This window comes from Erpetoichthys calabaricus, chromosome 9, assembly GCF_900747795.2.
Source record: "Erpetoichthys calabaricus chromosome 9, fErpCal1.3, whole genome shotgun sequence".
NCBI classification, from domain to species: domain Eukaryota; kingdom Metazoa; phylum Chordata; class Cladistia; order Polypteriformes; family Polypteridae; genus Erpetoichthys; species Erpetoichthys calabaricus.
Window position 1 is genome coordinate 70828400 of NC_041402.2, and position 25417 is coordinate 70853816.

Genomic DNA, 25417 nt, shown 5'->3' on the forward strand with positions numbered 1-25417 from the left:
TAGAGTGTTCTGATGTACTAATAATGCTGTAATTCACTTAAGGGAAGATTTTACAATACAATACGACTGATTGCACTGTGCAATAATGAAGAATCAAGTGCATTAACTTCTATAATATTTATTATACACACAATAAATGTAGAATATAATGAACAGGAAATCAAATCAAATGAACAACTTAAATAATATTTAGTTTCAAAGTAAACATGTTGGGGCAAAATGTAGTAAATAAGCTGCATAGGTAAGCAGGTTGACACACAGTGGCTTAATGCCACTGTTCACGTCACACTTTGCAGATCTACGTGTGTTTGTGTGGGTTCATTTCTTTCTCTTCGTCATCAAGCCTATGCTCTGAGAGGACAAGCAATCTTATAAATTTCTTTTGAGTGTGTGTGCATGCACTTGTGTGTGTCTCTGTATGTCCATACTTGCATATTTAATTAAATTATGTATATTAAAAATTACTCGTGCACAACTTTTGCAAAATCAATAGGCCTGGTCCCATGACTAAATGTAACAGACTGTACAAATCCTGGTTAAATTAAAATTAACAATTTCTAAGGCAGTTATCATTGGACACAGGTCAAACTATTTGTGAAGGTTATGAGAATAAGTACTGGACCAACTTGTTTGAAAAAGAGAGGCCAGTTTTTTCAGAAGATACCATTACACATAGGCATTGGCGTTCAATGTGTTCAATTTGGAAACCACTACTAAAATATTCTCTCTTTCTAGGAGGTAGATATACTAGGTGAGCTACACATTGCAAAAAAAAAACAACATAATTTTACGATAAAAATTGTAATTTTAAGATGTGAAAATAAACTTTGATTAACACAGATAACAAACACCATACTAAAATCAACTTTCCTCTGTGTTATAAACGCCGTAAAATCAGAATCTGAACTTAGTTCCATAGAGAATGTGTGACCATATCTCCAAACTTTAATTTATATAAGAGTAAAACAGTAAAAGCATTTGAACAAACTGTGTTGAAAAGTCCTGTAAGCATCAAAAATTGTTTTAGAAGCTTGATAGTGTATATCAAAACAGTGCTTGAGGGTCTACTGTGTGTTTCTGCTTGTGTTTAATGAGAGTCATGTTGTTATAAATCAAATAACAGAAAACAGCTACTTGTACTATTTCTCTCTTGCATTTGTTAATCTACTTTAATTGGAAATGACTAATTTCATAAGTGAGATTTATGGTTTCTAATGACTAGAGACTCTGAACAGCTGAACAAAGTAGCACCATGAAGCAATTTATTTCCAGTTGTCAATCCTGTCAGGTGACCCACTGTATTTTGCTCTTAAAGGCTTTGTGTTTTACTGTAGCTGTAGGTGACGGACTTGGCATTTTTAGAAAACTAACCAGTAAAAACAGTATTTGACATCCCAGAACACTCATAGCATAACAAGCAACTAAATATATGGAGTAGAGCACGGAGAAGGGACACATAGGCATGCCTAAGCAAATTATTACCTATTTGTGTATTTAAATGGCAGATAATTCAGTAAATAACAGAGCAAGTAAGAATACACTGCTCTTCAGTATCATACCATTCACTTTAGTCAACTTTGTGCTTAAAATGTAAGTTGATTGAACAATAAGTTCACCATTTGTAACGCTGCATTTTTATATTCTTACAACATGAGGACTACAAACCAAATATAAAGGATTATCTGCACTGAATGGGACAAATCTATATGAGGAATAAAAATCTTTCAAACCATTTAATGCATCCTGGCTATATTAAGAAGTAATAACACTGACACTTACAATTTTCTGTTTCAGATTGCCTTTGTTGTGAATGGTTCCAGAACTGCACCTATCTCTGTGCTCCTGGGTCCTGTATCATACAGTACTTATAAGGCTGGATAAAAGAAGAATAACCATTTATTACATTATGTTTCAATTTATTCTATTATTAAGTGAATAAAACCATTTTCAGCCATGTATAGAAAACATTTTTGAGACACTTTTTGTTTCTGTCTAATCATTATTTTAATAGCTGATCATGTTAATATTCTTTTCTTCTGTACTGTGTATTGTAGTCTGCTATAAGTAATAACAATGTTCCCTGAAAATTCATATACAATGGCTTTGTATAAAAAAATTAGAAATAAAAAATATTTGGTCACGCTTATGATATCTAGTGATTATATGCTTCTTTAATGTAAAAATACAAAGAAAAGGAAATAGAATAGAGTAGCAACATAATTTCAATAAAACCTTATGTGCAGCAATTCATCTACTGTACATTGAAAAATAATTAGGGCTTGTAATCATATGCATGGCGGATGAAAAGTAGTAGTATAAGTAGTGATAATCAAAAAAGTGGACTTTCAAGACATATACCATTTCACAAAATTGCAACTAAAAATTGACTTATATTCCTACAATGAAACTCTGCCTTCATTCTGCTCATTTCAATTGATAGACAGCACCATTTTCACTCCCTTACCTAACAGTGGTGCAAATTTTGCAGGATCTGAAGCACTACTTGTTTCACAAATTGTTTTATTAAGTGAAATTTTAAGATTCCCTATGAATTCAGCTTTTTACAGTGACCCTCTCACCACCCCCATTCCGAAAATATCTAACAAATTTTGCATCTTGGTGTGTACTTAGTTGTAATTTTCTATGTGGCCCGATTCCTGTCAGTTTGATATCTGAAAGACTTCCTCGTCTGAGGTTGTCTACAGACTATTAAACAGAAGTTTATATAAAGATGTCCTCAATCACCATTCTCTAAGAAAAACATACTTACAGGTGCTGGTCATAAAATTAGAATATCATGACAAAGTTGATTTATTTCAGTAATTCCATTCAAAAAGTGAAACTTGTATATTAGATTCATTCATTACACACAGACTGATGTATTTCAAATGTTTATTTCTTTTAATGTTGATGATTATAACTGACAACTAATGAAAGTCCCAAATTCAGTATCTCGGAAAATTAGAATATCAATTAAGACCAATGCAAAAAAAGGATTTTTAGAAATGTTGGTCAACTGAAAGGTATGAACATGAAAAGTATGAGCATGTACAGCACTCAATATTTATTTGGGGCTGCTTTGGCCTGGACTACTGCAGCAATGCGGCGTGGCATGGAGTCGATCAGTCTGTGGCACTGCTCAGGTGTTATGAGAGCCCATGTTGCTCTGATAGTGGCCTTCAGCTCTTCTGAATTGTTGGGTCTGGCGTATTGCATCTTCCTCTTCACAATACCCCATAGATTTTCTATGGGGTTAAGGTCAGGCGAGTTTGCTGGCCAATCAAGAACATGGATACCATCGTCCTTAAACCAGGTACTGGTAGCTTTGGCACTGTGTGCAGGTGCCAGGTCCTGTTGGAAAATGAAACCTGCATCTCCATAAAGTTCATCAGCAGCAGGAAGCATGAAGTGCTCTAAAACATCCTGGTAGACGGCTGCGTTGACCTTGGACCTCAGAAAACACAATGGACCAACACCAGCTGATGACATGGCACCCCAAACCATCACTGACTGTGGAAACTTTACACTGGACCTCACGCAACGTGGATTCTGTGCCTCTCCTCTCTTCCTCCAGACTCTGGGACCTTGATTTCCAAAGGAAATGCAAAATGTACTTTCATCAGAAAGCAGCAGTCCAGTCCTTTTTGTCTTTAGCCCAGGCGAGACGCTTCTGACGCTGTCTCTTGTTCAAGAGTGGCTTGACACAAGGAATGCGACAGCTGAAACCCATGTCTTGCATACGTCTGTGTGTGGTGGTTCTTGAAGCACTGACTCCAGCTGCAGTCCACTCGTTGTGAATCTCCCCCACATTTTTGAATGGGTTTTGTTTCACAATCCTCTCCAGGGTGCGGTTATCCCTATTGCTTGTACACTTTTTTCTACCACATCTTGTCCTTCCCTTCGCCTCTCTATTAATGTGCTTGGACACAGAGCTCTGTGAGCAGCCAGCCTCTTTAGCAATGACCTTTTGTGTCTTGCCCTCCTTGTGCAAGGTGTCAATGGTCGTCTTTTGGACAACTGTCAAGTCAGCAGTCTTCCCCATGATTGTGTAGCCTACAGAACTAGACTGAGAGACCATTTAAAGGCTTTTGCAGGTGTTTTGAGTTAATTAGCTGATTAGAGTGTGGCACCAGGTGTCTTCAATATTGAACCTTTTCACAATATTCTAATTTTCCGAGATACTGAATTTGGGACTTTCATTAGTTGTCAGTTAGAATCATCAACATTAAAAGAAATAAACATTTGAAATACATCAGTCTGTGTGTAATGAATGAATCTAATATACAAGTTTCACTTTTTGAATGGAATTACTGAAATAAAATTAGAATATCATGACAAAATTGATTTATGACCAGCACCTGTAGATAGGTAAATGAACGCCAGTGCTGGCCAGTTACAGATCACTTTAGAATGGTCTCAATGAAAGTTATCGCAAATATACTAATAACCCAATTGTGCTTTACTCACTCAGAATATGGAACCAAATTAGGAAGCATTTTAAGATGGAAAATCTTTTATCGGTGGCACCTCTGCAAGAGAACCACCTCTTTCAACCTTCGCAAGTATATCCAGTTTTTAATACCTGGAAAAGTTTTGGGATTAAAATGCTCAGAGATCTTTATATAGACAACATATTTACATCTTTTGAACAATTACGTTCAAAATTTAACCTCCCAGCTACACATTTCTTTTACTATCTTCAAATTAGAAATTTTGTTAAACAGAAATTGCCCGATTTCCCCCACCTTGCACCCTCCACAATGCTGGAAAAAATACTGCTCAATTCCGAGGAAACAAACACTATTTCCGCAATATATAAAATCTTATTAGAGTCCCTACCTTTCAAAGACCCAAGAGGACATTGGGAAGAAGATCTCTTAATCAATATATCAGAAAAGGAGTGGAAGGTAGCAAAGCAGAGAATTCACTCGAGTTCTATATGCGCAAAGCATAGAATTATTCAACTAAAAATTATATATCGAGCTCATCTGTCTCGCTTAAAACTGTCCAAAATGTTTCCAGGCCAGGATCCAACCTGCGAGCGCTGCAACCAAGCTCCTGCCTCACTGGGTCACATGTTCTGGGCCTGCACCAAACTAACATCATTTTGGACAAAAATTTTTAAGTGCCTCTCAGACAGCCTTAGTATCACAATCCCTCCTAACCCACTAACAGCTGTGTTTGGTGTCCTTCCAGATGGACTGGAATTGGAGAAGGACAAGCAAACGGTGATTGCATTCACTACACTTTTGGCACGCAGACTTATTTTGTTAAATTGGAAGAATCCTAATTCTCCTCTTATAAGTCAGTGGGAAACCGATGTTTTATATTATTTGAAATTGGAAAAAATCAAATTTTCAGTTAGAGGATCTGTACAAAATTTTTTCAAAACATGGCAGGATTTAATCAATATTATTTTAGAATAAGAGAAATAACTATTATTGCATTTAACTCCCTTCTCCATCTCTTATTTATATAGATATTTACTTCTCCCCTTCTTTTGTCTAATGTTGTCTTATTAAAAAGCTTAAAGAAATTTTCCTTTAGCTAAGCTCTCCTTCTCAGGGGTGGGGTTTGATTTGTTTTCAAATTTGTTGGGTTATAAATTGATCTGTTTGTATGGAATGATTACAATAAAATTAATAAAATAAAAATATTAAAAAAAAAAAAAAGAAATAAACATTTGAAATACATCAGTCTGTGTGTAATGGATGAATCTAATATACAAGTTTCACTTTTTGAATGGAATTACTGAAATAAAATTAGAATATCATGACAAAGTTGATTTATGACCAGCACCTGTAGATAGGTAAATGAACGCCAGTGCTGGCCAGTTACAGATCACTTTAGAATGGTCTCACTGCCGACCAATCATAAAACTTTAAAAAGTAGCCAGCCAATCACAGATCATTTTGATTGGCTTATGCAAATGAGGTGTGCCTTTAGTGAATACTTAAGCTCCATTTCTTTCTCGTCTTTCTTTTTCTTCTTTCAACCACTTTTGCTGGCTTTACACCATGTTTGCTGTTTTTCTTCTCCTATAAGTGCCACCAACCTGGAAAATTACCCTCCTCAAAAAGTGATTTTCAACCAGTTGCCCCCCGCAGTCTGGCCACAACTAACCAACTTTGCATCTTGGTATTTACTGGGCTGCGATTTTATATATGGCCTTGTTCCTGTCAGTCTGATATCTGAAGGACTTCCTTGTCTGAAGCTGTCTGCTCAATATTCAGCTGGTGTTTGGGAATGCTGGTCCTGGATTGTGGGGTTCGCTCCACTGGACCAAGGCCTGTTCAAAGTATTGTAGAGTTTCCAGGAGTGGTACTAAATAAAGATGTTCCCACTCTCCATTATGTAAGGAAAAGGTACCTATCTAGGTTGTCACATAGGGAAATCAATGCCATTACCGGCCAGTTTCAGATCACTTCAGATGATTTTCCTCATATCAAGATGACATCTCTTGGAGATTTTGTGATCGATAACTGCAGCATTTAATTTTAATCTGAATAATTAAAAATAAAATGGATGTTACCACGCAAACACTGGCAAACATGGCCCTAGGTAAACAGTAAAATTATTGCCAGTGTAGGAGCCAGCAGAAATGAGTACTTATTGATTGGGTGGGCCAGCTGCACCCAATGTGTATTGTGTAGCACAATCAATACGCACAACTCTCCCGTCTTAGAACTCTTTACACTACCAAGTAAGGGACATGGTGTTCATTCTGCAATTCACTATCTTACATTCACAGACAATTTAAGTGAAGTTTTAGGTGACTTACGTCTACATGGACATCTCCTGCACTTGATCTGGCCAAAAATCAAAATGCTTCCCAATTACAACCTGACGATAACAGCATTTTTATTCCATTGGATATCAAAGACTTATTTGCCTCCATAATTTTAATTCCTTATGAGCTCTTTGCCCACGAGGCTGTACATTTCAAGGAATGAAAATATTATCGTAGCTAAAATACCTTTAAGTACAAAGTTGTGGAGATGCAGCGGTTTATTTTGCTAAAACTCATTTAAATATAAAGTCACTGGACATGCAACGATTCACTTGACTAAAATACATTTAAGTTTAAAGTCATTGGACACACTGGGTTCATTTCACTAAATTACATTTTAACTATAAAGTTGCGGAGATGAAGTAGTTCATTTTGCTAAAATAAGTTTTAAGTATAAAGTCACTGGACACGCACCAAAAATACATTTAAGTTTAAAGTCATTGGACATGCAGAGGTTCATTTCACTAGAATACGTTTTAAGTGCAAAGTCACTGAACATGCAGTGATTCACTTTGCTAAAATATATTTAAGTTTAAAGTCGTTGGACATGCTCAGTTAATTTCTCTGAAATACGTATGAGTATAAAATCACAGAGATGCTGTGGTTCACTTCAGTAAAATACATTTAAGTATAAAGTCGCTGGACACACAGCAATTCACTTCACTAAAACATGTTTAAATATATGCGCTATGCAGTTTGTATCTCTAAAAAACACATAAGTGTAAGGCTGCAGAGATCCAGCGGTTCACTTAAATATGTTTAAGTATAATGTCGCTGGACATCCTGTGGTTCATTTCGCTAAAATACTTATAAGTATAACGTATCGGAGATACAGCAATTCATTTCGCTAAAATACGTTTTAAGTATAAAGTCATGGGACACGCTGTTTTTTTTTTTTTTAAATTTAACAAAATTGTTTCAATATGTTGTAAAACTGAAAAGTTGATATCCTTTCTTATTATTTCTTAATAAAGACAAAGTTGACCTCAATGCAGTTTTGATGATAAACATTAATGTAACATCCCCCATACAAATATACAAGGGCTGATTGAAAACTAACTACGCTGTCACTGTTTCTCTTCCATGGAGGTAGATATTGACAGGTGTGAGCCTGCAGTTGGTTCGCCGTATTCTTCAGTGCTCTGTCACAATGAATGGAAGCACCACACACGTGTCATCACGGAAGATGAAGAAAACATTCCTGTGAGAGAATGGCAGAGGTGTCTGACTGAAGTTTGTGTTAATCTTAGGAAAAGCAGTAATGAAACAACAATTGGAAAAAAAAACAACTATGTGGAAAGAAGTCATCATCTGAGGAGAACTATGTCGCTAAAACTGCCTGTTACTTGTCTTTGAATCATTTCTGAAATGTTGTAAAAATGTATTCAATGTGAAGGACGCTACTCCGAAAAAGACAAATGTTCTGAGACTGTGGAGTCATCCGATTCGGAATAAAAAAATCAGACTCATTACTTTTCAATCAGCCATCGTATTTGAATCAAGAAAACTTTATAAACAATGTAAGAAGTGAGGTGGGCCACCTTTAGAGTGTTGGGTGTCGGGATGGCAACCCCATTTAATAAGAAAAAGCTGCTTGCAAGGAACAATAAAGACCCCTGGAGACAATAAAGTTCTCTCCATCTAAAAATGGTGAAACAATGGAAGGACTGTTGGTCCATAACTAAAGCTCTTATTCCACAAGGTGTCTTAGCACAAAGGTCTGCTCTCAAGGGGTCCAAACTGAACACAAACTTCTGGCTGATGGGCTTTTTATTGCGATGAAGTGCACATTTGAAATCCAAGTTACAGCCTTGCCTATACTTAGACCTTGATTGCAAATTCTGCTGCAATACAAAAACACACGTTCTTAAATCCACATAATTAATTTGAGGCAGCAGGGGTCTGAAGCCTCTCCTGGAAGTAGTGGGCCCAAGGCAGGAAGCAGCTCCTCAGAGGGCACCAGTCCGTTGCAGGATGTTGGAATCCTGCTAGAAAAAATCAGACTTTTGATTTGCTTGATTGTGGAAACACTGTGTCTGATTCTAGGGGGGGGAATCTGAATGTGCCACCAACCAGCACTAATAAGTTTAGTCTGTGTGACCACCATGTTCAGCGTGCCTACCCCTGAAACATTTTATTCATGGAAATGATTATAGCTACTTTGATTTGTATCAGTGAACGTCTGAATGAGTGTAATCCGCCTTCATTCAGGGTGCTCATAAGAAATGTCATGATTTACTTACTGAGGTAGAAGTACATGATAAACAAGAATAGTTGTGTCAGATATTTGAAATATTAAAACATGTGCTTCAATTTACATGTTTAAAGTTGTACTAGAAGTTTGTCAGTTTTCACCCTCTGATAGATTCCTATAGAGAGTGAGATCCTTAGTAAAGGACAAAAAATTAATAATACTGTCAGATTCATAATCACTGACCTTGAAATAATCTAAAATGATACCCAACATGCTTATTTTTGAAATTTGTCATTTTTAATCTTCTGGGAGGGGTTCTTAGTGTGCTAGGACTGCCAGTAAAGAATCCATCCATCCATTATCCAACCTGCTATATCCTAACACAGGGTCACGGGGGTGTGCTGGAGCCAATCCCAGCCAACACAGGGTGCAAGGCAAGAACAAATCCCGGGCAGGGCACCAGCCCACCGCAGGGCGCGCACACACACACACACCCCAAGCACACAATTTAGGATCACCAATGCACCTAACCTGCATGTCTTTGGACTGTGGGAGGAAACCGGACTACCTGGAGGATCAAAAATATCACAATCATGATCAGCAACCTCAAAAAAGCATCAAACACCACTTGACGTGCCTATATTACAGATTTTGTCAAAGTTTTTGTGAAGAGGAGCAATTTTGACCCCTCGTATCCCATTAGGGTCGGTTGACAAGGCACGCACAACTTTTTTTGCTGTGGAGACATATTGGTTTACTTTTTTATCAAAAGGGTGTACAGTAATCCCTCACCTATCGCGGGGGTTACGTTCCAGAGCCCCCCGCGATAGGTGAAAATCCGCGAAGTAGCGACCTATATTTATTTTATTATTTATACATATTTTAAGGCTTTATAAACCCTTCCCACACTCTTATAAACCTTTCTCACGCTCTTATAAACACTTCCTATGCTCTTAAACACTTTCTACATTCTTAAACACCGCAGACCAACACTGCACACTGCACGCAGCGATCAGACGTCAATGTGTCTGCACTCGCTTTGTGAAGGGGGGCAGCTGAACTCACGCTGAGCAGAAATGGACTTTGTGCTGCTTCTGCCAAAATGCCTGCTTGTCGCTCTGCGCGTTCGGAAGGAGGAGGAGGAGTGTGTGTGTGTGTGTGAGGGCTGAACGCACGTTCGCTCAAACCCCCCTCCCCGGAGGCGCAGTACGCTCCTGCAACTTCGCATTGTCAAGGGGGTGGGGAGCTGAATGAACGCTAAGGAGAAGTGGACTTTGTGCTGGCTTTGTGCTGCTTGTCGCTCTGCGTGTCAATAATTTAAAAGCCTGTACATCACCAATTTTCCTGTCTCACTGTCTTGTCTTGCGTGAAGTTAAAATGTTTTATAATAGTGAGATGTTACTCATATCCTTTGCCCGACATCCACATATCATATGTGTTAACAAAGTGTATTTTATAAGTTTACATGTGTTTAAAGCATGTGGGATGGGTATTTTAAGGCTTAAACTATAAAAATGTTTATTGATATGGTCTTTCTATATCGCGGATTTTCTCCTGTTGCTGATGGGTCTGGAACATAACTTCCGCGATAGGTGGGCAATCACTTGTATTTAAAAACCCGCGAAGTCGTGAATGCGCGAAAAGTGAACCGCGAAGTAGCGAGGGATTACTGTATGTCTGGTACAAAATATGGTCCAAAAATAATTTTTTAAAATATATATAGAAGGTCAACAATAGGGGAAACCCCTAAAAACTTGATGTCTTGCATAATTAGACGTCAACATGAGTCATATAGTTTGTCATACTAGTGGAAGACGCGGACCTCTGGTCCTCCAGTAAAAGGCAATTGAAGTGGGTGTAGTTCACCATTATGATGCTAAACTTGAATATGAATTTTGAACACCTAGCACCAAGTCATGGAGGAGTAGCAATACAGGCTGTAATGTACGGCAAAGATAAGGAGTTGCTGATACTGCATGTGTGTCTGTGTGGTCCTCAAATAAAAGGGAATGGAAAAAGCACTCAAAGGCGGTGTAATGTGGAAGTCCAAAATGACAGAAGAAATGACGAAGACGAAGGAATGCAAGAATGAGAGGAAACATTAAACAAAAGCCCGAGTCACTGCATGTTTTAATAGCGCTGGTCCTGTGTAAAGGGATCACTAGTAATAGTAATAGTAGTACAGAAACCTGTTTATGTGTGTCTGGCATAGTAAAGGCCAGTAAAAGTCGATTCATTGAAACTTAACAACTGGCCAAAAAGTTGGCATGAAAGGCAAAATTTAGCAGTGAGTTATTATACTGTGGGCTTGAGTAAATGTTTACCAACCCTGACAGACAGAAAACCCTTACAATTTTATACACACACATACATATACTGTACTTACAGTATATACATTCAGAGAGAGGTAGATGTGGGGTTTCCTTGTACTGGTGAGTAAGGAAAAGTTGGACAAAAAAATACTAAAATGATTTCATAGCATTCACAGTAATTCTTATAAAAACACTAATTATTTTTGTTAATAACCCTGTTGAGCTCTTCAGTTCCTAATAACTCGGATATAATCAGTTGGCCTAACTGTATGTGAGCATGCTCCTGGGCATGGTCTGTTATTAACCATACATGCAGCCTACTAAGTACACTCAAGAACAGTACACAATTCATTCACAATATAGAATGGGACTTTATTACAAAATTTATTTAAAAAAATCAGACATTTAAAAACTTCACATTTATCTACATGATTAATATATACATCAACAATGTGACAACAGTGATAAAATACAAATTAAAACAGTCAATTGTTTGTTTACTACCTTCTCTGAAGGCACTGTAATTCTGCTTACAGAAGCAGACTCAGCATTTTAAAACCTTAAAGTAAGAGAAAGAGTACACTTTATTATTGTCATTTCCATAATTTAATTTTGTTCTCTTGTACTCTGATTTAGGAATGTGAATCTAAGCCTTTACCTTTACATCTAAAGATGACGTAGTGAAGTAAATGCTGATAGTTTTTGTATGCTTTGTGAATAATACAGGACAAGATTCATGAGAAAACATGAAATATCTTGTGCATGGCTTTCTGTATTATTTCAAGGGTGAGTGTCTATAAATTTAAGACTGCAAAAATGAACCCGAACCTTGTAGTTTAATGGATATCAGACTACTGTACACTGCTGTATAATCATATTTGATGCAGATCCCTTGGTGGGATTCAAAACTGTACAGCTCACCCTGAACAGGTTAAAGTTGAAGCCTAAACCATGATGACTTTTATTTTTAATTCTGTATTTTTCATTTTCAGTGATGCTCTGAATATTGCATATTTTGGTTGATGAACTGTGTTTTAATTAAACTTAATGTAAGGATGCATTATGATTCTTTTAATTCCTAACAGAACAATATACTTTGCTTAACTACTGCATATGGAATATGTAGTTGTAGCAACAGTGCTTGTTCATTAGAAAAATACCCATGCTCTAATTTTTAAAAAGTGCACGTTTTAACATATCACACGTTCTGATCAATTTAATACTTTGTACACATATATATTAAACAAAAGTAAGTACTTCCCTGTAAAACAATCTTCTTTTCAATGCTTTTAAGTTTTAAATTAAGGAAGCTGTGCAAGAGTTTTGTTAGAAATACATAATGAATTTTACCCTGAAAATAATACAAAATATGTTATAAAAGTTGTTTTAAATATAAAATTTATTTACAAATTAGTCCCAATGGACTGGGATTAAAGTGCATTTTAATCTTGGCAGTGCTGAAACACGAAACAAGGTGTTTAAATTAGGTTAGACCTCATTCCCAGTATGTAATGTCACTGTCATGTATGCCCTCTGAGCTCACACTTTATCAGTTTTGGGCACAATGAATGTGTAAAGCACCAAAGTGGAACAAAACGAAGACGAAGGAGGAAAAAAATCCAACATTGTTGGAGAGAATTCCTTCATTTTGCAAGTCTTGAATTCTTTAATGACATGTAGTAACAAGTCTTGGCTTTCCTGCAGGGATACAAAAACATAATTAGGAGAGATTAAGAACGACCATATAAAGTGCATTTGTGATGAGAGCCTTTAACAGAAGTGTTAAGTATTATAAATGAATGATGTTTATGCATCTTAATCCATTTCCATTTCTTACGCTGTTAGAGACAAACAAAGCGTTAATGCTACAAGCCACTATCAGACTGCATGGAATTCAGTTATATATGTCGTAAGGACGCCTATTACACATATCGCTGCTAACAAATGTTAAATTAAGAGGACTAATGATCAAGTTATTTGTTATGTTCTGGATACCAAAACATTTAAAGGATAAAAATGTTCTATTACTGTAACAGTAAGGCACATTTAAACCACTTTCCCAATTGAAAGACATGTGTACTGTATAAAGGCATATACATGTTAACATTATTATAATTATACCTGATAATTTTCAACATCAGAATCAATGAAGTTCTAACAAAATGCATGAAATACTCAACCAAAAACACAAAACTGTAGGCTATTATAAAAATATTTATAACACTGGAAAAATCTGCATGGAATGTAGAGGTCTAAGACTGTAATTTTCAGGTTTGTATGGTATGCCGAAAAACTTTATTTCTAAGATGGTACAGTGCTGGCATTTTATTAGTTTTGGCATAGGAAGTAAATGGCTGTTTTCATACACCCAGCACTCAGTTGGTTATTATAGTGATGGCAACAACAGTCCCCCCGACTCTTCAATGTAACATCCCTATTACATCTACCTCGAATCACCAAGGGAGGACCCCCACCTGGTTTTTGAATGCATATATTTATATAAACACACTTGAGACTCTAAGGAGTAACCCCACCACCAGTCCTCGTTACGGTTAGCAATGCATAGCAGAGCAGCGATGCACCAGAGTTTGCAGTCTAGGGGAACAAGGCAGCAATGAGAATCTGGGGGGTTATCCGTTACTTGTTCTGGTATCATTGTGGTAACAATACCAAGGTTAAAATTTTAGAATCAATACAACACTAATAAGCACACATTTAAACTGGCCCAACTTTCAAAAAAATAGAAAGAAAGAGTAAAAAGAAAATTTCTATTTTTAGGTGGAAAGATTAGCTTTGCAATGTTAGGCAGAAGCCCATCAGTTTACACTCCCATTAAAGCAGATGCATAGCACTTTCCTAATAGCTTAATGATGTCTAATTTTGCAGCCACCATGCAAAATGATGCCCATGCAAAGCTCTTGTAATCCAATGCTGCTGCAGAACGTACCTTTCACTGAAAAACCCTGTGCCACATAGGTTTTCTAAATGTTATTCAACACTGTAACAAATAAAGGTTAAAACTGATGACTAGTTCATACAATAATATAATAATTCTAGCTTTGTTGGGTTTTGAGTTATTGTGAAATTATTCTTTTGAAATTACAGAAACTGAAAGTTATTCTTTCTGCACCTACACTTCTAGATAGCTACCATTCCTAGAATACCTGATATCTGGGGTTTTCTGCGGGTGCTGCTCCATGTTCTTCCAATCCCTGGGCTAAATGTGGAGAGTGTTGAGGTTCCCCGCACTGTGGGACTGAGTGCTGGTGTTATTGATAGAAGATCTGTCTGTAACAAAACAATAATTTACACTGCATGAAACATTAAGTGAACAATTTCTCAAGGAAAAGGCAACAACTTCTCATAATATAAACATGTGAGACAGCATCAGTGTATTCACAAATAGTTGGGGCAAAGTATTATTAAATAATCTTCCTTTTCTCACCTCTGTACTTTCTTGTGTGGGTGTGGGTGAAAGAGATGGAGACACTGAATTGGAAGAATTAACAACAGAGGAAGTTTCTACTTTGCGTGACTGTGGCCCCAGCTCCACGGACCGCACCCTCTGAGCAAACTTTAGAGAGCAGATTGATTCACTGACATTTTTCTCAGCAGGTGAAATCTGAAATGAAAGATGAAACATTTTCAGACTCCTGTATTCACAATGTTACATTTCTAACAATAACAAATGCTGGCCATCAAGGGTGATATACATATGTGACCTACTGGCAAAACTGGTTGGAATGCAATGGATTTGAAGATAAACTTCCTGGCTGATATACTATGCAGCCTTAAACTACATAAAATATCATACATATTTTACAAACAGATAATCTAAAATACAATTGTATCAATTGTAAGAAATTAAAAACTAACTGTTCATGCTCAAATAATTTGCATAGTAGAGACCAGCAGGAAATATGTGACTACCTTTGGCAAATGAATAGTACTGCAGTATGCCTTATTTGCTATTTTAAAGAGTGTGATTGTGCTTATGAGTGTGCCTTAAAATTGGTTCCTTCCCTACCCCTGTATTGGAAGAAATAAGTGGGTTTAAGAAGTTAATGAATCTCTACTATCTTCAGAATGAAAAACACAATGGATTTCACAAATCACATACATTACATGTATAAATACACCAAACACTGAGCATCCATATACACATTTCTCCTGCTGTCCGATAACCCATATTAGATCTCAAAGAATACTCACTGATCCCAGGTCTCTGTTAAGGGATGGTCACTGCTTCCCCTCTCCTCTCAATATTGGCTTATCATTATTTAAATGAATATTGTCCCTCCTTTTAACTTCATCAGCTCCATGTTACCTCTACTACCTCCCACCAGATGCTGGTCCGAAGTAAAATCATTGTTTTCTAACTCTTATGGAACTGTAAAAGACCGTACCTTAAACATCCATCCATTTTCCAACCCGCTGAATCCGAACACAGGGTCACGGGGGTCTGCTGGAGCCAATCCCAGCCAACACAGGGCACAAGGCAGGAAACAAACCTGGGCAGGGTGCCAACCCACCGCAGGACACACACAAACACACCCACACACCAAGCACACACTAGGGCCAATTTAGAATCGCCAATCCACCTAACCTGCATGTCTTTGGACTGTGGGAGGAAACCGGAGCGCACGGAGGAAACCCACGCAGACACGGGGAGAACATGCAAACTCCACGCAGGGAGGACCCGGGAAGCGAACCCAGGTCCCCAGATCTCCCAACTGCGAGGCAGCAGCGCTACCCACTGCGCCACCGTGCCGCCCTACCTTAAACATTCCAAGTTTAATAAGAAGCATGGTTCCTTCCTGAATGAATTCTATCACTTTTGGTTCTGTCTTTGTCCCCTTCCCCATCCACCTACATGGCTCCTTATCGAATTTAATTTGCCTGCCCCTCGCTCATTGCAAGGTGCACTGTCAATCTTGTTAAAGCCAAAAACATCAAGGCTGTCTTTAGGGCCAGTGTGTCTTATGCTATTCATTTATGGCATCATGCAGAAAAACTCTTAGCCTCTACAATAAAATCTTCTACCTGGACTATCAACTTTTGATACTCCGCCATTTCCATAGGTGGAAAGGCAAGGGATTTTCCTCTCGGTAGGATCAAGGAGTCACGCTACTGGTTGATCTGTTTGACAGGCTGGGCCTTAAAACATTCCATTCTCTCTAGTCTCACCCTCTTCCTTCTAGTACATCCTTTTCCTGTAATTTCAGACTCTGATCAGTGTTCAGGACATGTGACATCTCTTTATGCAATCCTACTCCTTCGTACCTTGTTTTTTCTGCTTTTCTTCCTTAAACAAGCTTGTCTTCACTCTCTGTTCTTTGCTCAGTAAATCTGCCTATAAACCAAAAACTCTCTTTATTTTTATTTCACAATGGTCCTGTGATCTGGCTTCACTGGATTCTTTTCTCACCTGGCAAAATATTTCTAAGAGTGTTAGATTTTGTTCCATAACCCTAACTACCAATTCACCCAACTCCAAATAATTCATAAACATATTTTATGGGAAGGGTACTGGGCACAATTTGTGGTATATTGCTTTTCCCTTTGTCAAATGACTTTTTTATGTATGTGTTGAATACCCTAAATCAATAAAAAATTTTGTTTTAGAGAATCGCATCACACTAAGTATTGAATTAGGTCTCATGACTATTGTGGAATACTTGCTGAAAGACATGCTTCTAGGTGCAAACCACAAACTGTATTCAGCATCCTCTTCCAGAGATGGTTTCATATGGCTGAATATCCTGACAAATAAAATCCAGAAATTTTTGATTGTTTGATTTTTAGGTAACTGGTTATTTTTGTGGGTGGCACGGTGGCGCAGTGGTAGCGCTGTTGCCTCACAGTAAGGAGACCTGGGTTCGCTTCCCGGGTCCTCCCTACATGGAGTTTGCATGTTCTCCCCGTGTCTGCGTGGGATGCTCCGGTTTACTCCCACAGTCCAAAGACATGCAGGTTAGGTGCATTGGCGTTCCTAAATTTTCCCTAGTGTGCCCTGCGGTGGGCTGTCGCCCTGCCCTGGGATTGTTCCTGCCTTGCGCCCTGTGTTGGCTGGGATTGGCTCCAGCAGACCCCCGTGACCCTGTAGTTAGGATATAGCAGATTGGAGAACGACTGACAGACTGACTGGTTGTTTCTGTGTTGGTTGTGAGTGTGAGATTAGTTTGTTGTCAACGGCTGCTAAATGCATATGTCCTGATGAAGCTAACAGAAAAAATTATGCCTATCAAGTAAATGTAACTTGCCACACTGAAAATACTACGTGACACAAGACATGGAAGAGCAGCAAAAGTGAACACTTTAATTACTCAGCAATTTGGAGGCTTAGAATGTGAGTAGCCATTGATTTTTCATACTTTTCTGATAAAAGTATGGTTTATTATTCAGTTAAGTTGTGCTTTTTCGATAAAAATCAAATCCACATAGACAAAGTATTTGCTAATTTATACCTATCAGCTAAGGAATTAAGACAACTTCTCGGTAAACTCCATGTAATGGAGCAAGGGAAAGACATTGTGTTTTAAAATGTATTAGGCACCATCAATGACAAAATACAGTACAACCAGCAAATGATTATATTAAAAAGTATTTGAATTAAATACTAAACATTGAAAGCAGAAATAAAACAAACAATTATTCACAAATTTCATATTTTTGTTTAATAGGAAAAGTGCTAATTCGTATTATGAATAAGCATTTTGAAGTGATTCATGATAATGATGATGACTACTCCAAAACACCGAGATATGCAAGTCCACACACCCTTTAAATCACATCACATAAGAATCAATGAATAGTTCATTTAAAAGGGCTCCAGCCATCAAGCCTCAAAAAAAGCTCAGGGTTCACATGTATACACATGAACAAAGGGATGCCAAGAACACAGCAGGGTCAAAGGACCAGCCCTCAGCATCTTGGACAAAGGTAAGCAAATGTTCCTCCCCCACACTATGCGACTCCCCAATTCAAAGGGGGGTGTTGGGGGTAAACAGTAACATTATACAATGTTATTGACTGTTATACCTGCCTTGCACTCTCCACCTTGCGCTTTTTAACCTGCACTGTGTTTTTATCACTCTTTAATTAATATTGTTTTTATCAGTATGCTGCTGCTGGATTATGTGAATTTCCCCTTGGGGATTAATAAAGCATCTATCTATGCCAGACACAATGAAAATTTCACATACTCAAATAAGAAATCTACATTAAGCATATTGTGGAAAAGTGGAAAAATGTAATTATGACAACTAAGCTAAGTTTACTCAAATCGTTTCAACATTCAATTACTGAAATGAGTTGCTATCTAAATTTTTGGATGACTGTTGGTGGATAGGGGGCAGTGCCCTACCTAGCCTTAATGCAGGGATTGCACTGGTGACAAAATGCGACTATCTAGCAAATCAATGCAAAAGGAGAAGGAGGACTAGCATCAGTCATTTAGAGACAACTGTGGAGAACTTTTGATCAGTGAGTAGTGTGCTTTATCAGGAAAAAATAGGAAGCAATTACATGTCAGAAAATATAGTACTTTAACCAGTCTAGCACAGCAACTGCTGATGCCAAGTTTATCAGTGGCACCTATAACCACAGAATGATGATGAAAGGCAAAGAAGGATGAAAACTGATAAGAGGAGGTCGCTCAGGCAGAACCAAGAGCATTTGTTACTGAAAATAGAGAAAAGCCAAGCAAAATGACACCTTTTATTGGCTAACTAAAAAGATTACAATATGCAAGCTTTCGAGGCAACTCAGGCCCCTTCTTCAGGCAAGATGTAATGAGAATACTCAGAGTAATGACCTCTGCAGAAACCAGATGGTGCAAGATGTTGCATGCTGACGTACTAAAGAAACAAGAATTCTGTGGTGAACTTTGTGCTCTCTGGTTTTTGATAGAAATTATAATAGTTCTCAATAGCACTCGAGTTATATACAGTTTTACTTTCTTTTTTGAAACAGAGACCACATGAGTCTGTTTGCAGTGAGTAAATGAAATGAGACATGAAGCAATTTTAAGTAAGAAAGACTGAAGGAAACATATAGGGTTGGAGTCCAGTGTGCAAGGTGATGAATATATTGTTAAACTGTAAATCTGAATGGTCAACCTCAGTTACAGGGGGGAACAAATGTGATAAAGAAGAGATCATACGTGGTGAGCTGAAGAATATGTGAGAAGCACTGTACTGTTTCTGAATAAAAAATATCTTTTAAAGTAAAGAAGGAAAGCAAGGTTGTTAGAGAGATAAAGTAGATGATAGGGAAAAAGTAGCAGGAGGTTTCAGAAGAAACCTGTGGGTACAGAAAACAATGTTGACAATTCATATGTGAAGCTTCAATGATAATTTGCTGACAGGGAAGATGATGAGTAGGAAGAAATTTGTAAGCTATTCTTTTCAGAGAGGGGGTCTGTTTTTTTTATTTGGACTACATCTATAATGCATTTTGATAAGAGTTTTGTGTTTGTTTTCCAAGATGTTTCAAATCTGAGACATAGGACACAAGATAACAATCTTATTCAAGTTTTTCTCTAAGTTTTTTTGGCTGGCCTATCTGCATACATTGTGTTGCAAAAATTTTGGGGTGTATATGGAATAAAGGATACATAGTAGTGACACCCTAATAATGTGTATGTACAGAGCTATTTTCTTGTCCTCCTCCTAGAGATCTGACAAAATGTACCACTGAAATTGCATGAGGCACAAAGTTGATATGTCAAGTAATTTAGAAGCCAAATTGTGTTGGCTTCTATAACCTTGAGGGGGGGAAAAGGGGAACTTGAGCTGTTAAAATTTGCAAAAAGAACAATGAGCTACAAACTACCGTATATACTCGCGTAAAAGTCGGGTCTTGAAAAATTGATCAGAAAATCAGACCCCGACTTGCCATCAAAAATACAGCACTTTATTTTTTTAATATCTTCTTGCCTCCTCCAATCTTGCATCAGTATCTCAGACACATCGAATTTTGTTGCAGCAGTGAAGTTACCAAGTTCTTTTGCCACTTCAACAACTTTTAATTTAAAACCAGCTTCATATTTTCTTCTGATCTAACACTCCATCGTAGATAAGGGATGCTCTTACAATAAAGGTGTATGAGGGTGTGAGATACAAAAAACACAAAACAGTGCAAACGTCAGTTCGGAATAGCTTGGGTATTACCCTCTGATCACGTAGGCACAATACATAGAAAAAAAAGGCAGTGTGCTCCATTGTTAGTCTCTCAGGTTGGCGATAGCATATCAAAATTTCTTGTACCAATAGCGGGAGTCTTCCACATTCGACTTATATGACCAACATTATAAAATACTGGAAATTATATGGTAAAAATCAAGCCCCGACTTATACGTTTAAGAACTTAAACATGAGTACAGACGGCAGATTAAATCTTCTTACTGCAATAAATAAATGCCAATAGCTGCCATTTTGTTTCTTTGTAAATTGTGCACATTTATTTCTGAGGACACAGTTTTTCATGAAAGTAAATTCAGATTTTCCTGTAAAATTCCAATGTTTGCAAGAGTCTCCTCTAACATTGCTGAAAGAAGCAAGAAGGTCTGTAAGTAGTTGGTTAGATGTTCTCAACAGGACCTAGGCAAAATTGACAAACTAGCATGAAGAGGTCTAAAGTCATTACTTACCAAGATACTGTGCCCCTCACTTTTTCAGTTCCAGACATCACACTTAAAAGTTCATCCTTCTAGCAAGAACTGATATCTTTTGAACACTAGACCAGTATTGAAGACCCAACTGCTAAACAGGAATGCCTTTCCAGAATTTAACAGTATCCAGTCCTATTTTGAAACACATATGGATACAGCAGAAACTTTGCAACATTCTTTTATTGTACACAATCGCAAAAAAAAAAGAAGTGTATATATTGAATGTTGTTTTGTGTGCCTTCATCACAATGGATTCTAGGAATCTGCTAGAAAATGTAAAATCAAGTGAAAAAATAATCTGTTCTCTTGTGCATCATGGCATCATATGCAATTTTATATGCACTACAAGTACAACCTTATAGTTTAAGCTTAATTTATACTAGGCTGCCTTAGAGTAGAGGAGTCAGGAAGAGTTTGTACAATTTGTAGCTTAATCTCTTACTGAAAATATGAGTGGTCCACATCTGATTAATACAGCAGAATTGTAGAGTTCTTTAAGTTAAATAAACCTATAACAGCATTCTACTGGTGTGTACGATTTCAGTCCACAGATATGTGATTGCGACACTATATTGTTTCACTATCTGAAGTGGAAGCAGAGAACTAGGCATATAAACATTTGTGTAATCACAGTTTTAACTGACACCTTTGCCACCATGCATGCAGCTAATAGAGTATTTCTGTAGATAACTACTCCATCTTTTTAAGAGGAAAAAATATTTTTCTTCTTTCACTGGAAAAGGAAAGCCTATACAAAAAATCTATTCTACTAATGAACAAGCCTAGAATTCTTGAGTTATACTGTACATACACCACAAGTTGATCTTAAAAGATCAGGATCTTTTAAATCATACCATTAATATATTTCTTGCCTTACCTGCACCATCATGAGTGTCTTACTGTCGCCACTTAGTGAATCTTGTAGCAGGTAGGTCAGTTTGGAGTTACGAAAAGGTATATGTCCTTGTTTAGTGCGTAGGGCATGAATGACATCCCCCAGTGCTGCCAGGGATTTGTTAATGCACTGTGCTTCCCGAAGCCGACTGCCCTCAGCCCCTGATTTTGCAATGCGTTCTGAGCCTGCCAGGTCTACCAGGTTTAGCTTCCCTAAGGATGTTTACATAAAATAAAATAAAAAAAAAATCTTATTAACAAAATACAATACGTGTTAATAATTACTAGAACTCTTGCTAAAATTTAAACTAGTAGTATGAATTGATTAACTATCTTGGGGAAAAAGGTATTTTCATTCATTAACGGATTAATTTTTTAATAGTAATGTTAATAAATGACTCCTTTTTCCTTCTTCATTTTTTTTTTTAACTCAGAAAGGCCTGATACGGTATGATGAAGCCTATCTACTTTCTCAGATGCTTCTGTAGAAATTGCCAGTGGCTATATCCTCTTCAGAAATCTATTCAACACCTTTATTTTAAGATGCAAGGCTGTAGGCTATCTTTGTTTAAAGAAACAAATATGAAGCTCTCAACATCTGTTGTTTAAAAATTCTATTTTTAGTAGATTTGCCATAAGAGTACTGAAAATTTTTTGAAACAACAACCCACAGTTCAAACTGAACCCCTTCATTTTTTGATGCTGAACACTTCCATACATCATTCCATTATCTGAATTTACATTTTGCAATTTATGATTACGGGGAGTCGAAGATTTCCCCTGGTAGCAGTAGGCCAACTCATATAACCAGTTAACCAGGGTGCCAGTCAGAGAAGACAGAAGAACATTTAAACCAACTCAAAGATTCAAATACGGTCTTATGGAGTTAACCACTGTGTCTCTGGTGTTACTCCCACGGCCCAAACAGTTGTATGTTAAGTTTGTTGGCAATTCTAAACTAGCCATGCATAAGGATATTGTGTGTGTGTCCTGCAATCGATCGGCATCCTGTGGAGGGTGGTTGCAGGAACAGCGCCTAGTCTTCTGTGACCTTAAAATGTTGTTGTAATAGTACTATATCAGCAGTGGTAAGTACTTTCAGAAGTTTTGAAAATGTCTTTCTCTTCATCACCTTTTCAAATTCTGTTTTCTTTCTCAGCTGCCTTGCACTACTGTTCTGATGAACTCTTCTTTCTCCCACCATTATTTACCTGAGGTACGTGTGCCAGTTGTCACATTTAGACCATTAACTGTAACAATTAGTAGTGCATGGGATCGGGAACTATGTTCATTGAGGTTGGTGCAAGCAGTGGCTCGGTTCATGTAACCCAAGTCAAATACCTTCCAAAAACAAAGATGAATGAAGATTATTACTTTTTGTCTCCCCTTCAAGTTGAATGTAAAACAAACAAATATCTATACAAATCAGAACTACTAGATTCATCATATCTTTTTGCTTTTAGAATAATGACCAAACATCTGTTTATAATGCTGACAGACTCATAGTTTCTTCAACTTAAAATATGATTAAATTTAGATTTAGTTGCAGGCATGTTTAATCTTTTTAGTTATATGTTAGGAAACTTTCTTATCACCACTCTGACATTTTTTACAACATGTAAAAATATATTTTATGATCAAACATCCCTCTCACTTTTTTACCTGAAATATATAATCTATTAGCCTAATACACCTTTTGGAATTAAACTCTTCTGATTCTTTGAGCACCCAATACTATTTTTTCCATTATTCATTGAAAAATTGGTGCCACAGTGGCACATTGGTAGTGCTGGTACCTTGTAGTAAGGAAACCAGGGTTCACATCCCGTGTCTTCCATGCTTGGAGATTGCATGTTCACCCTGTGTCTGTGTGGGTTTCCTACCCCTGTCCAAAGACTTGCAGGTTAGGTGAATTGGTGACGCTAAATGGGCCCTACGGTGGGCGGTCACCTTGCCATGAACTGGCACCCTGTTTAGGGTTTGTTCCTGCCTTACGCCCTATGCCAGCAGGGATAGGTTCAGGCACCTCCCGTGACCCTGGTCCAGATTAAGTGAGTTAAAACATGGCATAACATAACTTAAAAAAATATTTTGCTTCCAAATAAAATAAAACTGCAAAAATAGGAGAAAATATATTTAAAAAAAAGTTTTTAATTGCCTTATGGGCTGAACAAAATTTTTGTTGCCTTAATTCTGCACTCTTTCATTCTGGAAAAACAGCTTTTTCTTATCTTTTCGCTATACAAAAGAAACAGTCAATCCCACAGAAATTTGTAAACCAGGATTTTGCTGAAATGCTTGGATGTTATGAGGGATTAATATTGATGAAAATAATAAAATATCTGTCTATTTTGATTACCATACACATTCTGAAACTAACGGACCATGCTACTATAAAATAATCCTGTGCTCAGATATTAAGTAGTTAGATATCAATAATTCTACCAGCAGTGGATATTTAAATGTAGCAGTTCATAAGTAAATATTTATTCTGCAAATTAAACTTACACACTCTTAAAATTATATTCTGTTAATAGCCATATTCTTTTAAGGTATATTTTGCTTACTTTATTTATGTCTTCAACACTTTCAACTGTAAACTCTGTCAATCCAGGTACATAAAGCTGTCCACTCCCATCAGGACAAAGTTTGATTTCTAACTTCTCATTTAGATTATCTCCTAGCAAATTTCTAAAGAGAAAAATACAAAGTAAAAGAGGTGAATTGAATTAAAAAATAAAAGGAATTTTATTACAGCTCTACACAATATTACAATTGGCAGAATACCATATTTTCCATCCATCCATCCATTATCCAACCCGCTATATCCTAACTACTGGGTCACGGGGGTCTGCTGGAGCCAATCCCAGCCAACACAGGGCGCAAGGCAGGAAACAAACACCCGGGCAGGGCACCAGCCCACCGCAGGGCACGCACACACACACACCCACACACGCACACACACACACACACACACCAAGGACAATTTTAGGATCACCAATGCACCTAACCTGCATGTCTTTGGACTGTGGGAGGAAACCGGAGCGCCCGGAGGAAACCCATGCAGACATGGGGAGAACATGCCAACTCCACGCAGGGAGGACCCGGGAAGCAAACCTGGGTGTCCTAACTGCGAGGCAGCAGCGCTACCCACTGCGCCACCGTGCCGCCCCATATTTTACATTAAATAGTAAATTGCATTAAAGTTGCAATAGCCAATTAGTTTCTATAATCAGTTTTTTATATGTAAAACATCAACAAAAAGTCTATCAGTTCTTTATTTAAACAAATTATCGATGCTTTTCTGGAAACAAGTCGGATTAACACCACCCAGAGTGGATTAAAAAGCAAGTATAAAACATATACTAGAAAAATGAACAAATTCAGAATATGTTCAGCCCAAGAAGTTGTTCAGTTCAGCATCAGTTTTGTAAAATAAACAGATCAACAGTGAATACTGTATATAAAAGTACGTGTGTACCCACTGACAAGTGAGGTGGTTTTATTTAAAAATCTTGCAAAACAAATAACTTAGAACTGATACAACACAAACA

At 37.4% G+C, this 25417-nt stretch overlaps 1 protein-coding gene across 7 annotated transcripts in view; it reads right to left on the reverse strand.

Moving 5' to 3' along the window:
* Positions 1 to 12281: 12281 nt before the first annotated feature.
* Positions 12282 to 25417, reverse strand: part of kifc3 (kinesin family member C3) — a 124159-nt gene continuing 111023 nt past the window's right edge. For 5 of the 7 annotated variants that reach the window (XM_051931503.1, XM_051931505.1, XM_051931499.1 and 2 more), the window contains 6 exons: positions 24431 to 24554; positions 23075 to 23204; positions 21847 to 22076; positions 14742 to 14918; positions 14461 to 14584; positions 12282 to 12994 (listed from right to left, as the gene is read on the reverse strand). In XM_051931503.1, the coding sequence (XP_051787463.1) occupies positions 12963 to 12994; positions 14461 to 14584; positions 14742 to 14918; positions 21847 to 22076; positions 23075 to 23204; positions 24431 to 24554 (817 nt within the window). In that variant the 3' untranslated portion in view covers positions 12282 to 12962. Of the gene's footprint in view, positions 12995 to 14243; positions 14295 to 14460; positions 14585 to 14741; positions 14919 to 21846; positions 22077 to 22995; positions 23205 to 24430; positions 24555 to 25417 lie in introns of those variants that run through there. The other 2 variants (XM_051931500.1, XR_007935741.1) reach the window with 2 other exon arrangements.